We start from the raw sequence: 17,632 nt of genomic DNA, 5'->3' as shown, positions 1-17,632 counted from the left end.
CATTTCTTCAGACTCCACAAATCAACTGGTTTGAGAACGAACGTTCTATTCTTCTGGGAGCGTTTGCCCCGCACATGGCATGTTTCTGGTAGTCACCCCTGTAAGGCAATCGGTGGCTTTCAGGTGCCCCTGTACCTTTGAGCTGCGGGACTTCACTTGTCCTTCCTGCTCTCGAGTGTCTGCCCTCAGGAGCCCAGTGAGACAGCCCTGCAGCTGGTTACTCTTGCTCTTTCCACGGCCAGGACAGTTGCACTCGGGGAGGCTGAGGGAGCTGCAGAGAGTGGGGACTGCCGTGTCACTAGCTGAGAGGTGACCTGGGTGGGGTCGCTCATGCCCTCTGTGGCAGGTGGTGTGGAGCCCCGCCTTCCTTGGAAGGAGTCTCCCAGGCCCAGAAGAACCTCGGCCTCCCAGAAACAGGGCTCTATCGGGAGACACGGGAGCCCAAGCTTCCTGGCTTGTGTGTTCTGTGAAGTAGGTGTCGCAGAAGAGACGGAGATGTTTGTGGTGAAGTTTGAGAGCGGGTATTAAAAATATGGAGAGTTCTGGTTCCTGTGACAGGGGCACCTGTTAAAGATCATTTTCTGTCCCCAAAGCTCGACAGGCTCACAGGATGGCCCGGTGAGCAACCCCAGCAGCAGTAACAGTAGCCAGGACTCGCTGCACAAAGCCCCCAAGAAGAAGGGCATCAAGTCCTCCATCGGCCGCTTGTTTGGCAAGAAGGAAAAGATGCGCCCTGGGCACATCGGCAAGGAGGCGCTGGGACAAGGTCGGTGTTCTCAGCAGACTGCCAGCCGTGAGGGTGGGTCTGCCAGGTGTGCCTGCTGTGTGCCCCATCCGTCCTGCGTGGGGTCTGCCTTACCAGCTGGGTGTTCTCCTGGGGCCTAGGCCAGGGACAGGCTCATTTTCTCCGTGTGCACCTACAAACCACAGAGCCACCAGCTTCTTGTGGAAGTAAGCGGTTTACTTCTCTGGGCATCTGTGTGACGTTATAAACAGCCTATAGAGTTTTTCACTCTACCTGCTCACACTGTCCACCTGTTGATGAAACCATCTAAGGTGCCCATATTGATCTCTCAACCACTCTGCTTCCTCGTAGCTGGCATTTCAGAGACAGAAAACTCTTCTCAAGACGCCTTGGGACTTAGCAAATTGGGAGGACAGGCTGAGAAAAATCGCAAACTTCAGAAAAAGTAAGTGTTTTATTGTCCAACTTACTGAATATTTTTTTATTGAGCCTGATTTTTACCTAATGTTTGTTTATTAAATGTGTCCTTCATTCTGCAAGGAGACAATGCTGTAGAGATGGAGGAGTCAGTCAGCATTTCCTCCTCCAGGCATTCTTTGTAGTTTGTAGCAAACCAGCAATAAGTGGGCGATGTGGGAGATTAGAGGAGTGATGGGCATGCACTCTTACACTTGGGAGCAGTTACGGAAAGAATGCTGTCCATGTGTTTTATGTATGTGTATAGTAGGGACTCTGATTTCAAGCGTCTTGTCATTTGCAGGCACGAGCTGCTCGAGGAAGCACGGAGACAAGGTCTACCTTTTGCACAATGGGACGGGCCCACTGTGGTCGTGTGGCTGGAGGTACGCCTCCTTCTCATCGGGGGGTGAGCGTGTGATTCCCGTCAGACTCTAAGCCTAACCCCGCCTTGACACTTCCTGTCTCTAGCTCTGGGTGGGGATGCCGGCCTGGTATGTGGCCGCGTGCCGAGCCAACGTGAAGAGCGGGGCCATCATGTCGGCCCTGTCGGACACGGAGATCCAGCGGGAGATCGGCATCAGCAACCCTCTGCACCGGCTGAAGCTGCGGCTGGCCATCCAGGAGATCATGTCCCTGACCAGCCCGTCGGCCCCACCCACGTCCAGGACGGTACGTGTCCGTCCCTGCTTCCTTAGAAACACACTCACGGTTCCGGTTTAAGATTTTAGCATTCAGAAACACTACAGCTTCTCATGTGACGGTGGTTAAAAGACACTTTATGAAATGCTTTTACAGCAGCTTTGCCATTGTAATACAGAAGGCGTTTGAAATGTAGAAAAGTGGTGATCACATTTAAATAGAAATTTATGAAAAAGTGAAGGGAAAACTTAGATCCCCAGTTGCATGATAACTAGTGTTTCTCTACCGATGTATTCGGCCTGCGGGTGCTGCTCATTGGGGACTGGAGCCCCTGGGAGCGAGGGTGTGAGCAGTCCTGAACCAGCAGGTGTGCCAGCGTGGTCTGCTCAGTTTCCCCCACGGGGAGACCTTGAACAGCCTTCAAAGCTGCTGGTTGAAAAGTTAAAAACATACCTCAGGGGCATATGCTCGGTAACGGGTCCGGGCAGCTCTGGCATTGGCTCCGGGCCTCTCTGCTCTACGTCTGCTCTGGAGAGAAGACCTGGTCAGGCCCCTCAGAGCCGCACAGACACTCGTCTGAGTGGAGGCCAAGGCCTGATTCGAACGCGTAGCTGCTCCTCTCAGTGAGTCAAGAGCGCGTGTGTTGGTTTTGTTGAGTAGGGAAGGCGGGGTGAACGGCACCCCTGTCTCAGCTGCTGCCCAGATGCTCTTGTCCCGTGGGCTTGTCCCAGTTCACCTCATTGGCCTTTCTAGAAAGGAGGGGGCCGGTGGTTCCCCAGTGTTTCATAAACTCGTGACAAAGACAGCTCCTGAGTAGGCAGTGAGAGCACACCTCCCCTGGGGGAGCCTTCCCTGCACCCCAAGACCAGGGCAGCTGTTCCCTGAGGATCCCGGGGCTAGGGCCTGTTCCTAGGCCAGCTGAGGGGAGGGGGCCGTTCTGTGGACACAGCCCTGCTCCCAGCCTCCTGGTGCCCCCACACGAGGTTGTCCAGGTGGGAGGCCACTCTCGGCGGCCCCTGCTGAGGACCGTCTTCCCATAACGGAACCTGCTTTTGTGCTGTGCCCTTTGTGCTGTCGGTCAGACTGCGCTCAATCTATTGAATCGACAGTCAGTCACAGCTCTCAGGAGTACGACCTGTTTCCTCTGTGCCTGTCACATACCTCAGGTGGTAAGCGTGGCAGGTACACCTGGAAGGCGTGGGCTGCTCTCCTGCTGTTGACAGCACAGTGTCAGTGAGGTGTGGCTACTCGGTAAAAGGGGAGAGCTGGTGGTAACATGTTACTTCCATGTGGACATCTGACATGAAGGTGAAAAGGACACCCTTTGCGTCGCCTGCTCTTACGTGCCTGTGGCTGACATGTCTGCCACCTTTCCTTCTCGTCACTGCTCCCCTTATCCCGGATGGGCGTGGTCATGGGTCACCCTAGACCACAGGAAATGTCTGGTTAACGCACGAGGAGATGGAGACGCTCACCGCCACGCCACGCACGGTCAGTCCCGCCCGGGCTTGTGTCCCTCAGGGCATCCCGTTCAGAGCAGGGACAGGGTGTCCTCCACACCATATTGTTCCCGATGCATACTTCTTTTAGGTCTGGGTTCAATGTGTGCAATAGAATTTGTATTTTATCTTCTTCTTTTAGATTTTTTTTGTCATGAACTTAAAGTTGGTAGACCAGCTCTGTTTAGATTGAATTCCTTTCTCTTGAGGGGAGACCTCAGTTTAGCCCCCACTGTGAGGGCCCAACCCGAGTTTCCTCCTCAGTGGGTGCGCTGGGCATGGACGCCTGCTCCTTGCATGCGAGAGGGCGTGTGGGTTGTGCATGCGTTCTGCATGATGCTTGTGCTGTTTGAGCTTTCCCTTGGTGAAGCTGTACTGCCCGCGTTCACTGTTTTGCGTTCCTAAGCTCACAGTACTAACCATATGTGTATGTTCTCTTGCATCCCTAACCACGTAACATCAGGAGGATGAGGAGGGAAGCTGGGCTCAGGTTGGAGACTTTCTATAATCTATTCTTCACTATATGTACAGCAACAAAAAGAATTGGCGTATGAAAACTTGTAATTTACTTTTCTTGACGTTTTTAACATCTTAATTTAATCATAATAATGTTAATGATTGAAAGCATCAGTCAAAGCCAAGTATAGGATTCAAGAGTGCAGAGAGGATGTCTCATGGACAATTTTGAACATTTCTCAGCTTTCTCGTAGGGACACAGTGGTTCACTCTCATGAACATAGATCACTTTGCCTGACGTGTGGCCTTTATGCAAAGTCCTGTGGACTCAGCAGCTCCTGAGATTAGATATTTCAGTCCACAGTAGGGTCACTGTAGTTATAAGATCTGCTGATGGGAAAACCCTTCTAATAAATTAACAACACAAGTAGGTTCAGAGGCTCACCTCTGAGTCTGTGTGGGTACTTTCTTAACACTGTGTGAGCTAACTAACAGCTTTCTTCCTATGGAAACCTCAGTTCAGCCTCTTCTCACTTAGTGCACATCTGGATTTTCAACTTCCTGGTGCTTCAGCTCCAGGGAGCTTTGTCCCAGCTGGTTTGCAGCTGTGCTAAGCAGTGGCTTCCCTCCTGCGTCCGCCAGCACTGCCGTGTGCTGTGCATTTCAGCAGCACCTCGGAGCCGGGAGGTGTGGGCAGGCCTTTTCTCCCGAGGCCTCCTTAAAGGCATTGCACACGGATCTGGAGATTGTGTATCTGAAAAACAATAATTTTAAATGAGAATTTTCTTAGTTACAGTTGATGGTTGACACTCCTGTTTCTCCTATTGGTCCCCTTAAAATAAAGCCAGTTACATCAACTTCCTAAACAAAAGAGGGGAGCTCGAGCAGGATTCCCTGAGCTCCCCGCCCCCACCTATGGTCTGGCTGCTTCTCCAGGTAAATGCCCTGTCCACCTTCACAGGGTCAGTGGTGACCACTAGAATTAAAAAGGGGGCATTTCGTAGTTCCTTACATGTCACTGAACTTTATAGTGAGAAGCAGAGCTCTGCCTTAGGAAATCCCTGCATCAGAGGCACGACGTATAAATTACATAAGCTGAACATTTGCTCTTGCTCTGGAAATGTAAGCAAGGGCGAGCTGTGCTGATAACGCCAGAATTAGCCAGCATGCGGTCTTCGGCGTGAGCCAAGGCCACTGGGCTTTTAGATGAGAGGAAAGGAGGCGGGTCCGGGTGCTGCCAAGTGCGGGAGTCATTCGGTGCCCACCCCGTGCCGCCCCACGGCGGCAGCTCTACCGCCGGGAAAGTTCGAGGTGCCCGTGGGCACTGGGGGAAGAACATGTCAAGATACAGCCATTGGGCAGGCACCATCAGTGTGTCCACCCACGAGACTGCTGCTTCCAGACGCAGCAGGGGCAGGACGGCCCTGGGCCCTCCCAGCGCCCCGTTCTACAGAGCTCAAAGGTCCGAATTGAATTTGTGATCATTCCAATGGTGGGAAAACACCCTGTGCTGTGGCTGTCTCCTGTCGCCCACATTCTCTGACCACGAGACCCTGCTGCGTGCGTTTCTCAGAGGCCTGTGATGGCAGCCCAGGAGATGTGGGACTCCCTGGGATGAGCCGGTCCTCCCAGGAGCTCACGTCGCTGACCAGGAGGAAGTAACTAGACTAGAGTGAGTAGATGAGAATAAGGAGGGTTCTGCTTCCATAGAATTTTCTGTTTAGAAGTTTCTTTGCATTTTGTGTCAATTTAAGAATTACATACTCAGCAAGCAAGAAAGCAGTACCAGATATCCATGCTCTAAGTGTCTGTGAAATGAAAGTGAGGCTTGAAAGACTGAGAAAAACATGATATTGTGACAGTGTCCAAAAAAGTGTGTATTTCTCCCTCATGGTTGTTTAGAGCAAATGGTAAAACTTTTTTTGTTAGAATTTGAGCATTCTTGTTGGAGTTGGAGTCATTCCTTTCAGCTTGGTTGGAATAAATAATAGCTTAGAGACCATATTTTCAAAACAACATGGTAGGAGGTAGAGTTGCGGTGTCCAGGGATCCGTGCAGCATCCTGTGGGTTAGTTTGGTCTCGGGCTGAAGAACCCCAGTGTCTCTGACATACTGCACACAATGTGCCCCTTTCTTCTCTGGACAAAGCTGCACCTATCCTGTTAGATTTACCCAAGGCGTCCGTGGCGATTCATGGCATTGTGAATGCATTTCTAAAATTTCCGTTTCCAGTTCCTTTCTAGTGTTTGGAAATACAGTTCATTTTCATATTTTTACCTTGTATCCTGCAACTTGACTGGACTCTTCAGTTGTAACGGCTGTCTCGTAGATTCATTTCCCGGGTTGTTAGGTCTCCTACCAATAAAGATGTTCTCTTCTCACCAGTTACATATAGAATTGCTCTTTTTTCATAAATGTTTGTTAGGTAGGATTCACCTGTGAAGCCATTTAGGACAGAAATTTTGGTTGTGAAAAGGTTTGTAACTACAAAAAAGTTCTAATAGATAGAGGTCATACACTTCTTACTCAGTGGCTTTCATAGATTGTCTGAGTTGCTTAAAGTTATTCACAATTTTCCCTTATTATTCTTTCAATATCTATAGGATATGAACCCTTATCCCCTTTCATTCTTAATATTGGTAATGTCTTTTGTTTTAGTACTCTGGTGAAGGGTCCAGTGGTTCTCAACCTTCCTAATGCCGCAACCCTTTAATACAGGTCCTCATGTTGTGGTGACCCCAACCATAAAATTATTTTCGTTGCTACTTCATAACTGTAATTTTGCTACTGTTGTGAATCATAATGTAAATATCTGATATGCAGGCTGTATTTTCAGGGGTCACAGATAGACAATTTTATTGATAGTTATGAAGAAACAGATTTTAATTATTTCTAAAACATTTTTAATTATTTTTCTGGTTTCTGTTTTATTGGTTTCTGCTCTTTTTCTTTTCTTCGTTCTGCTTCATTTCCTTCCTTCTGATTTCATTTGTTCTTTTCAAGGTTTTTCAGGTAGAATCTTAGATTATTGATTTGTGACCTTTCCTCAATTATATCATAAGTATTTATACTATTAATTTCCCTCAAGGCACTGCTTTAGCTGTATCCCATACTTTTTGAATATATTGTATTTTCACTCACTCAGTTTAATATATTTTCTCATTCCTCTTATGATTTCTTCTTTGACACATGGGTTATTAGAAGTATGCTGCTTTCCAAATATTCAGGAGTTTTCATTTACCTTTTTATTATCGATTTCTAATTTAATTCTTTTGAGGTTGGAGCACATTTTATGATTTTATTCTCTGTGAGTACATTGAGCTCTGTCTGTCGTGAAGAATGCTCCATATGCCCTTGTAGCTGTGGAGTGCGCTATGACATGCCCATTAGGTCAGGGGCTCGGTACTGGAGGCATCCACAGCCTTAATGAGGTAGAGGGTGATGAACTGAGAGTGGGCCTGTGTGTGTGTCTGTTTTTCCTTTCAGACCCATCAGCTCTTTTATCTATTCTTTTAAAACAATTTTATTCACTTTTCTAACTGATTTTGAAAGTAACAGGTTTTAAGAAAATTTAGAAAGCAAAGTATTAAAATTAAAGCCAGCGAAGATTACTTAATGAGTACAGGTGGGTAGGTCCTTCAAACTTGTTCATGAGTCATGGTCATTCTTTGGTTTTATGTTATTACACATAAAACGTATTCCAGAAAGATAATATATAGTCAGTTACAGTTCTGTTGTAGTTCAGTAAATAGATTCAATTTATAAACACAAATGAGTCATAGATTCTTATTAGTATAATTCCTTTTGTATAAAGTTTTACTAACATTTTAAGGTAGTTAACAGGAGAGCAAATGATTTTGATATTATAAAGGAGAATGATGTACTTAGTTTTTAGCCTTTGGGAATATGTCATAGACTAAACATCCAGTGTAAAGATTATTGAAACTGTTCTTGTGACCTCTTTCCTGGTTTTTTTCTGAGCTGATTGTACTCAATTATTGAAAGCAGACGCTGGCGTACGGGGACATGAACCACGAGTGGATCGGCAACGAGTGGCTGCCCAGCCTGGGCCTCCCGCAGTACCGCAGCTACTTCATGGAGTGCCTGGTGGACGCACGCATGCTGGACCACCTGACCAAGAAGGACCTGCGCGGGCAGCTGAAGATGGTCGACAGCTTCCACAGGCACGTCGTTGCCAGAGTGCTTATTGCTTGGCTGACTTGTGACTGTTGCCATTTTTTTCTCTCTTTTTTTATAATTTTTATTATTTGTTTTTAATAAATAGAAACAGTTTCCAGTGCGGAATTATGTGCCTGCGAAGGTTAAATTATGACCGAAAAGAACTGGAAAGGAAAAGAGAAGAAAGCCAGAATGAAGTAAAAGGCTAGTACCTCATGTCTAATTGATTTAGCATGTCTCTGCTTCCCATATTTAAAAAAATCAGGAAAGGCTCTGAGTGGGGAAGATGAGCCTGGAGTCATCACAGATAGGGTGGGAGAAAGAGGGCTTTTCAAGGTCCCGCTGCGGCCGGAGAAGCTTGTGCATCCTTAGTTTGTGGTTGGGTGCACCAAGGTGCATGTTCTCCCTCTGACTCGGCCTTTCCTGGTGGGGGTACACAGGTGCCTCCCCACTACTTTCAGGACCGCTGAGCAGGGTGGGCAAGAGCCTGCACTTCACTCGCCTGATGGAGGTGTGAATGCTGCTCTGGCCACTGACTCAAGAACTTGAGCCACAGAACAGAGCAGGTGGTCCTGCTCCCAGGGCGGGGGGAATGGTGCGGGGCTAACATTCCAGCTGAGCCTGGAGGCTGGGTGGGAGCTTCCTATGGCAAGGAAGGCAAAGGCGTTTCTGTTAGAAAACAGGTGGGGCCCGGCTGGCGTGGCTCAGTGGTTGAGCGTCGGCCTGTGAACCAGGAGGTCACAGTTTGATTCCCGGTTGGGGCACATGCCTGAGTTGTGGGCTTGAACTCCAGTGTGGGACGTGTCATCATTGATGTTTCAATCTCTCTCTCTCCCCCTCCCTTCCTCTCTGAAATCAATAAAAACATACTAAGAAAAAGAAAACGGGTGGGGAAGCATGAGAAGATGCAGATGTTGGACCGGGAGACCAGAATGCTTTTCTTTGTGGGTTAATTTATTTAATCCTCCATGGCTCTGTAAATGCTGCTGTCCCCAACTCTCACTAAGAAAGAAATGGAAGATGAACGTGTTTTGGGGGTGATGGCCCATTGGAAGAATAGTCTAGTTGTGTTTGAGTTGATGTGACTCATGAGAACAACTGTAAGCCCGCGCTCACTGTGTGTGTGTGTTGTCCTTTATCCAGAAAGGGGCTTTAGAAATTAAATGTGTAAATCTGTCTTGTTTTTTTCTATTCATTTTAAATCTTTTTACAATTGACAAAAGCTGTCTTTGAAAGCAGTGATGATCATCTGTATGTATTTTAGAGAGGTATTTTTAGAGCGAATTTAATAATTTATTGCTTTGCATAATGTAAGATCTTCTGTTGCCTCCCCCCCCCCATCCCCCCACCCCCCCGCCCAATTCCAAATTCCTAGTATCCTAGTATTCTGGAGAATATCTTTACGTTTCTCTCTTTTAAAAGTGGGACAAGAAAAATGGCTTCAAGATCATAAGCAGGAAGTTTGTGTTGAGTGAGCAAGGCATGCATGTTGGTGCCAGCTCCTGTGATGGGAGGAACGTGTTTCAAGTATCTCAAGTCTGTGTGTGAGTCGAGTTGGCACCTGGTGAGCACTCAGATTCCCAGGAGTCTGTCCTTTTGCTTCCGATCCCTGGTCAGTGAGTGGCTGGTGCACACTCAGCAGTGTTTCCTGGCCCGTGGAGCTTTGGCTGAGGCAGGCACTGAGGGATCAGGGCCCATGCAGGAGCCCTGGTCCTGGGTTCGGGGGACACATGAGGGAGACAGCCTTCTGAAGTCACTTGCATCCTGTTGTTCCCTGCAGATGTGCTTGTTTGGAGCAACGATCGCGTGATTCGCTGGGTCCTGTCTATTGGTCTGAAAGAATACGCAAACAACCTCCTGGAGAGCGGGGTGCACGGGGCGCTCATGGCCTTAGACGAAACCTTCGATTTCAACGTGCTGGCCCTCCTACTGCAGATCCCCACGCAGAACACCCAGGTAGCGCCCGCCCGGCCTCACGCAGTCCGTGTCCCCTCGGCTCTCCTGGCCGGGACCTTCAGCGAGTTACCGAAATGGAGACACAACGTAAACCCTCCAGCAGCGCAGCACCTCTTTCCCTGCCTAACCCGGGCGTGGCAGTTCAGATCCGTTATTTGTGTCCTCTTTTCATGTCCGGTTGCATGAGTCTTAACGATAAAATAATGGGAAGTTTTCATTCAGGTCCACATGCTCATGAAAGTCGCATCCATATCCAACCTTACGTGGACGAGAAACACCTTCCATACCCTCCACGTGCCGGACGGACGGAGGGCAGTCGTTTCTGTGCGCTGCCGCCTGCCTGGTCCTTTCTGACTCGCGGGCTCGTTTGAGAGCCAGGACATTCTTTATTCCTCTGAGAGGATGCATGTGCTTTGCCAGTACTCCGCCCCCACCCATGGCGCTCCCCTGGCTGCACCACCCACACACACCCTTCCCACTGCAGTTCCTAGAAGCCCGTCTGGGAACCCCACAGGAAAACCCTGATTTGGGTCACTGTCATGGCTCAAGGCAGTCGGAGCTTTTTCAAAGGTTTTTTATTTATTTTGTTTTAGTTTTTATTGTTGAAAATATAACGGCTGTCTCCCTTTCCCCCTCCCTCCCTTCAAAGGTTTTTAAAGTCTTGGTTGAAAGAACAGCTGTGCTGTGCTGACCCCTCCCTCCCAAGTGAGACTGAAGTTGAGTGTTTTATCCTTTCAGGCTCGCACTGTCCTGGAGAGAGAGTTTAACAACCTCTTGGTCGTGGGCACTGACAGGCGGTTCAATGAAGTAAGTTCCAGCCTAATAACTTCAGTGGACTCGCTAAGTGTGGCGATGTGTTTACTTCAAGTTAAGCTTTGTTCTTAAAACTTTAGGAACAAATGAGCTATTAAGAAACTAACATTTTCAGTAAGATAGGTTGTTTTTTGTTATTTAACGTTTGATAACCCTCAAAAATGTTCATAAAACATTGGTTGTAGCCTAGGAATGGAGTCTGTAAGCTGTGTGTTGGGAACATTTGGGGGACTGTTTCGGAAGTACGTTAAACATAAAAATGTTAATTTTTCCTTGTACAAAACCATGACTCACTGATTCCCGCACTATTATTACTCTCTTCTTCGGGTCTGAAGGAAACTTGAGTTAGAAGCACTTGCTGGCTCCACCCCAGCATAAGACAGAATCCTTACAGCTTGATGGCTATTTTTAAGACAGAGATATGTCCTCTTGCATAGTTAGGACGTGATTTTTGCAAGATCAGAAGTGACTCGTGGTGGTGGAGGGGAGGAGCATCACCCCGGCGGCCAGGACAGTGCAGATTTCTGCCCAGTTGGGGCTCCGGTGCACGTGCTGCCCACCACCTCTCAGTCAGGTTCCCAGTCGGTCCCCGAGGCATATGGTCGTCAGGAACGGGTGGGATGCATGTGAATGAGAGTGCGGCCGCGAGTCCAGCCATCATTTCAAAGGGCTGAAAACCACTATTTTCTTGTCCTTTATTTTACAGTCATTTTGTATTCTGTCCTTTACCTTCCAGGACGATGATAAGACCTTTAGGAGAGCACCTTCTTGGAGAAAAAAATTTAGACCAAAGGACGTTCGTGGCTTAGCTGCTGGATCAGCAGAGACTCTCCCTGCAAACTTCCGGGTCACCTCCTCCCTGTCCTCGCCCTCCGTGCCACCCAAGAAGATGCAGCTGGACGGTACGTGGGCGCTGGGTGGCTGGAGTGTGGGTAGTGATGGAGCACGGCCGTTTAATCTGTTACGAGGGATTTCAGTCCTGTTGCATGCCCCGGCTTACATGTTTTAGAATTAATCTTAACATCTGTTTATAAAAGTTTAACAATAGGAAATGTTTTATTTATGTTCGTGTCTGGTTGAATATTCATATTCTTCCAACGCATGATGCTAAGCACTGCGTGTCCTCCGTGTAGATGGACATCCGTGCATGTGAGGACGTGGGCATGACAGGCAGCGCTAGAATTCGCTGTAGCAGCTGTGTGGTGGCTCTCAGCCCGCAGCACTTACTCCCAGGACCTCTCTCCACACTGGGCAACGGCCAAGTCCACCTAACAGCAGTCTGCACCCTGCACCCTGGGAGGGCTCCCTTTCTGTTCTTCCCTGTCCCTGCTGGGACCCGTCCACGACACTGCCTGTCACAGAGGGATGGAGACCTTGCAGGCCTGGGGAGTCATCCCCAGACGGGAGCCGGTCCTGCTGACTGCGCTGCCCCTGCAGTCCTGGTCTCAAATCAGGCCTCGGACAGCCACTGTGCTCTGCCCGCTCGACGGCAGGCACTGCGCCTGCTTCCCCGTCTGTGACATGGTCGTGCAGCGGTCCTCCTCATCGGCCTGATGCGATGGCCAGAGGAGTGATCCCCATAAAGCTCTCAGTGTGTGGCCGGCACAAGTCAGTATTCATGCTCCTGTGACAGATGGCTCCATTCTGGTTTCTGAAGTGGGGGCCCTAGGGAAGTTAAAAAGGGCACTGATGTGGTTTTACTGTTTTTCATGTTAACTAGCCCTTCCCATAAGTGGGTTTAGAAGTTTTGTCTCACTTGCCTATGTAAAAATCAGAGAAAAGTGCATTTATATAAATAAGGCCTTGGCTAAGCTGGACACTTTTAATGAGGATGGCTTGTAGGGAACATTGTTATTATTTTTTATTTGTTTTGTCAGGAGGGAGAGAGAAACATAGATGTTAGACACATCAATCTGGTGCCTTCCATACGTGCCTGACCAGGGATCGAGTCCATCGCCTCTGGACGTGCGGGATGGCGCTCCAGCCAACCGAGCCGCGGGCCAGGCTGCAGGGCAGCCTTCCTGTTAGAAAGACGTCTCTCTGAGTTAATATGCTTATCGGGGGGAGCCAGGAGCTTTTTAAACAGTCACATTTTTCTTTAAAGGAGCACGCAGATAATTTTCATAAGTTTTAATTTGGCCTTTGACTTATTAAACAGCCTCGGTGCTTTCTTATTTTCCTCATTACACCTTTTCCTTAATAACAGCAATATTGAGATTAGAGTTTAGATGAATTAAAACTATTTCTAGAAAAGGTATAGGGAGCATGTTATATGGGAAGACGACTTTCTACCCTATATGGTAACTAAGGCATAAACCTGATTGAATGGGCTGTTTTAATGGCTGTTGAAATGAGGGCGTGTAAGATGAATTGCAGCAGGTTTCCTGGCACATGGAATTGGAAGGATTTATAAGCTTGTCCATTCTCTGCAGCAGCACCAGCTGTCTTAGCATCCTTCCTGGAACCTTAGCAGAATGTTACTAATGTGTTCCTGGTGGAAAACCAAAAATGTGTAATTGGGAACCTTGACTATCTGCTACATACTTTTGAAAATTTCTTAGATTTGCAAGGAAGAACTGGGGCTTATCTCCTGGGCCCTGCAGTGTGCTTCTTAACCAAAAAGTCCGTGGTGTGCACTGTTTCCCAGAGAAACTGACAGTGGCTTCAGGTCCTTTGATAAGTCATTGTCCTCTAGCCACCCCCCGAAACCACCCCCCTGGGCCCCTTCCTGCCCTGAGGCCTCCCGGGGGAGCAGCCCGTCCTTCGGCAGGCGGACGGAGAGGGTGCTGGGAGGTGGGCATTGGACTCTGGCCTCCCCCCAGTGGACTGGTAACAGCTCCGTCACTGCTGGGCTTTCCCGCCTCCTTACAGGTGCAGCGTTTAGGGTGGAAAGGAAAATCCAGTTGCTCTCTTTTCTGGATGCTTAAGGAGAAAGTCATCACGTTAAGTAGTCGTGCACATAGATGCACGTGGTGAAATTGTCACCGATGCAGCGACACTGTTTGGGGGTTAACTTGCAGTGACTGCAGGGCTGCTTGGGAGACGCAGAGACACTTAGGGGCACCGCAGTTGGTGACACGTAGATTCCCTGGCCCATCACGTCCCCCTCTGGAAGGCTCCCTGGGACCCTCATGGTGGCGGTGGCAGGTGTGCGTGTGTGCCAGTGCCCTCGTGTGACGCCCACACTAACTGCACGCTGTGTTTGCATGCTTCTTCCCGGGGCGTCGCGCAGGCAGTGTGTCAGGAGCGCAGAGGCTGGATTCCGCCACAGTCAGGACTTACTCCTGCTGACGCCTCCTGTGGTGAGTAGAGCAGCATCCTGCAGCCGGTCTGAGGCGGCTCGGGCCTGGAGCGCCCACTCTAGGCACTTAAACCTGGAGAGGCGTGGCCTCTGCGCCACAGAGGTGGCTTTGGTGCTGTGTACTTGCCATTGGCCACGGGAGCCAGAATGTGCACGCCTGCTGTCCCTAAACCTGAGAAAGCTGGCTTCTTCTAAGTATCTGCTAACGTCCTTTTCGGAGTGGGGAGGCCAAACACAGCAGAAAAGAGGAACCCGGCTCTTAGCTGGCGGTGGTTCAGAGTGCCAGGCACTGGTCCCTGCACACTGTGCGTGTGCCGGCGTGGCCCCAGGTCTTGGTGCTAGCTGGCTGTCACACATTCCTGGTGACAAGCCCTAAAGAATTGTTTCATGACTCTGTACCATGCTGTGACACTTGCTGATAGCCTTTCAATGTAGAAACTGGTTTTAAAAACAGAATTGCATGGCCATCACCAAGATCAGTTCCTGAGGGACATACCCTTGCGGGTAGCGGGGGGCAGCCCTTGTCACCCTCTGAGGGCTGGATGGAGGGCTCTGTTCTGTTGTCATCTCTCAGCCGGATTATTTGATTGGTTTCATCACTTTTTTTAATACACTTTTATTGATTTTATCTTTAAATATATTTTTATTGATTTCAGAGAAGAAGGGAGAGGGAGAGATTGAAACCTCAATGATGAGAGAGAACCATTGATTGGCTGCCTCCTGCACGCCCTAATGGGGATTGAGCCACAACCCAGGCATGTGCCCTGACCAGGAATCAACCATGGCCTCCTGGTTCATAGGTCAATGTTCAACCACTGAACCACACTGGCCAGGCTACTTTTATTGATTTTAGAGAGATCTATGTGAGAGAGAAACATCAGTCACTGCCTCCTGCACGCCTCCTACTGGGGATCGAGCTTGAAACTGGGCAAGTGCCCTGACTGGGGACCGAATCGGTGGCCTTTTGGTGCACAGGACGACGCTCAATCAACTGAGCCACACTGATCAGGGCTTGTCATCTTTTTTTAAAATTCGCAACTTTTAGACATGTGCCAAAATAAAGTCAGTCAAGAAATTGTCTCATTGATACACGCAGTCCTTGGTGTTTTATCCAAATTCTTGAGCAGCTGGAATGCAGGCAGTGGGAAGGCGGGAGCCCGGGGGTGGGGCATGGAGGGCAGTGCCTCCCGTGGATGGTCTCAAGGCTGCCTTTCTGTTTCGTTTGCAGGTTATCCACACTACTTCTACAGGTGACTCTGCAGCCGTGAGCCCTGCAGAGACGGCCTTTTAGAACTCGATGGACTCTTCCGTCTGTCAATACTTGTTATATGGACCTGAGATATTTTATTACAGAGTTTTTAATCAGTGAAAATTTCACAAGTACCATAAAGAAAATATTTTAGAATCTAATGTTTCTTATATTTATGTAAACTTATGCCTTCATTTATACAGTTACTTACTTTTTCATGTGTATCTGTGCTATAAATGTCCTATCAGACCAAGTCATGTCCCTATGTCTAATTTTAGTCTCTTCAACGAATGTACTGTAATGCTTGTATGTAAAAATCCTGTGAACAAATGTAGGGCTTTTGTAAATTATGCATTTTCTGTAATTATCACTTTAATTTTTTGATAATAAGCCACAGCAGAGAAAAGACTCTCACTGGGTCTGTGAAGTCGGCCTGACACCGTGCGGTGGCCTCTCCGAGCTGCACAGCAATCCCTGTGCAATGGGCAGACGTTTCCTGCAGTCCCTGTTGGAGTTTAATGACTGACCTTGCTATACTTTTCTAGCAAGAAATGCTTCCTTCTGCAGCGAGAAGATACCTGGGTTAGACGTTTGGACTGAAAGGACGAATCAGAACACGACGAACTCCCGGGCCCGGCTCAGTGCTTTGTAGCCTCGTCTCTGTGGACTGGAGACGTCTTCAGTGACGGCCAGAGCCGTGAGCTGGGGACAGCTTTCTGCTGGACAAGAAAAAGCAGGTGGGGAGCCTCCGGCTCTGCCCCGGGAAGGCGCCGGCACCCCCACACAAGGACCAATCACGGCGGCCACACGCACATCGCAGAGACGTGGATGCAGAGATGACGCACGGGCTCCTGAGAATAATGCTGCGCAACTAATAAAGGCCTTATTTTTCTTACTTAGAACATCGTTTTACATTTGTTTGTAAACTTGTTTAAAGAATGGACCCAGCCATGCATTTTTTAGGGTTGATGATGTAGCCATTTTGGACGGTCTGAGTAGCCAGGGGCCCTTTTTTAATGGCACGTGGCACAGCCAGCAGGGGCTGCGTGCGGATCACGGTGCATTATTTATTCTGCAGCCGCTGCGGAGACAGAAGATGGCGTGTCCCGACATTCACTCTCGGCTCCGAGCGACTTGGACAGTTGGCTGTGGCCCTTCTGTTTTTCTAGTAACCCTTTGTGAACGTCCCGATTATGTAACAGTATGTACAGTCCACTTTGGAACTCTTTTTATCACAGTGTTATTTATTGCTTTCTTTCAATAAAGCATTTCCCACTGCCAGTGGGCGTGGGTGGCCTGCCCTGTCCGCCTCAGCTCTGGGCCTTGTCCTCCCTTGGGAAACTATGACGGAAGCCAGTGGGGAGGCTCAGGAGTCATCCGAAGGAGGGCCAGGCGGTCCCTGCCCTTGCCCTGGAGGCCGAGATGACCTCGCCCGTCCTCAGGGGAACCAGAACTGGGAGGACCAGGGCACAGGGGACTGAAGCAGAGTGGAAATGTGGGCTCATGTCAACAGTCCGCAGGCCCAGACCCGAACAGACAAAGCCCCGGCCCAAGGGCAGAGCCTGGCCCAGCCCCGAACAGCTGGAGCCAGTCCCAAAGGGCAGTAAGTACCTGGGGCCGCAGAGCTTGTGCTCCTTAAGGAATGTTTTCCTTCATTGATTCCTTATAGGAGTAGAGAGGCGGGCTCCACTCTCGCTGAGCTGAGCGTAGCCCCAAAGGGCCAAGCTGACCCCAAAGAGCCCAGCCTCGCTCCCAAGAGCCCGGCGCAGCCCTGAAGAGCCCGGCGCAGCCCTGAAGAGCCCGGCGCAGCCCTGAGCACGCTCTGCTCCTCCAGCAGCCCCAGGGAGCCAGCCTGTGTTGGAGCGATTTGCACAGGCGCATCCCCCTTGACAGTCAGTGGCCCTCTCAACCTCCAGCTCTGAGGCCCACTGGGCTCACGTAGGGGTCCTTTCCTGGAAGGCAGTCTTGAGGAGACCGGGGCTTCCCCATGGCCCGGTCAGTTTGATGGTCCTGGACTCTGGACTCTCAAAGGGATCTGATCCTTTTGAACAGCGGTCACCAACCGGCGGTCCGCAGACCACTGTGGTCCGCGAGGTCTGACAGGTTGGCGACCCTGCTTTTGAATGTTGCACGGCCCTAGAAATAATCCCTTCTGAGGAAAGGATTTTTGCTCCTGCTTACAGGAACACTATGGAAGGTTTGTATTTATTAAGCCAGGTAAAGCTGGTGTACACAGAAATCAAACCAATCCACGGCAGCTGCTGCTCTCAGGCCCATGATGGGAAGTCAGAAGAGATGGGGGGAGGGGTTTGGAATGAATGAATGTCCCCTGCAGG

At 49.4% G+C, this 17,632-nt stretch overlaps 1 protein-coding gene across 1 annotated transcript in view; it reads left to right on the top strand.

The window, feature by feature from the left end:
- Positions 1-16,602, top strand: part of PPFIA1 (PTPRF interacting protein alpha 1) — a 54,860-nt gene extending 38,258 nt beyond the window's left edge. The window contains exons 20-32 of the mRNA XM_059709790.1: positions 594-766; positions 1,097-1,190; positions 1,506-1,587; positions 1,673-1,873; positions 3,272-3,334; positions 3,806-3,832; positions 7,807-7,982; positions 8,084-8,181; positions 9,758-9,933; positions 10,672-10,740; positions 11,483-11,648; positions 13,979-14,048; positions 15,276-16,602. Of these exons, the coding sequence (XP_059565773.1) occupies positions 594-766; positions 1,097-1,190; positions 1,506-1,587; positions 1,673-1,873; positions 3,272-3,334; positions 3,806-3,832; positions 7,807-7,982; positions 8,084-8,181; positions 9,758-9,933; positions 10,672-10,740; positions 11,483-11,648; positions 13,979-14,037 (1,384 nt within the window). The 3' untranslated portion in view covers positions 14,038-14,048; positions 15,276-16,602. The remainder of the gene's footprint in view (positions 1-593; positions 767-1,096; positions 1,191-1,505; positions 1,588-1,672; positions 1,874-3,271; positions 3,335-3,805; positions 3,833-7,806; positions 7,983-8,083; positions 8,182-9,757; positions 9,934-10,671; positions 10,741-11,482; positions 11,649-13,978; positions 14,049-15,275) is intronic.
- The last annotated feature ends 1,030 nt before the right edge of the window (positions 16,603-17,632 follow it).

The sequence above is a fragment of the Myotis daubentonii genome, chromosome 9 (genome assembly GCF_963259705.1).
Source record: "Myotis daubentonii chromosome 9, mMyoDau2.1, whole genome shotgun sequence".
Lineage (NCBI taxonomy): Eukaryota > Metazoa > Chordata > Mammalia > Chiroptera > Vespertilionidae > Myotis > Myotis daubentonii.
Note: the sequence above shows the minus strand (reverse complement) of the source record. Positions and strands in the feature narration are given on the sequence as shown.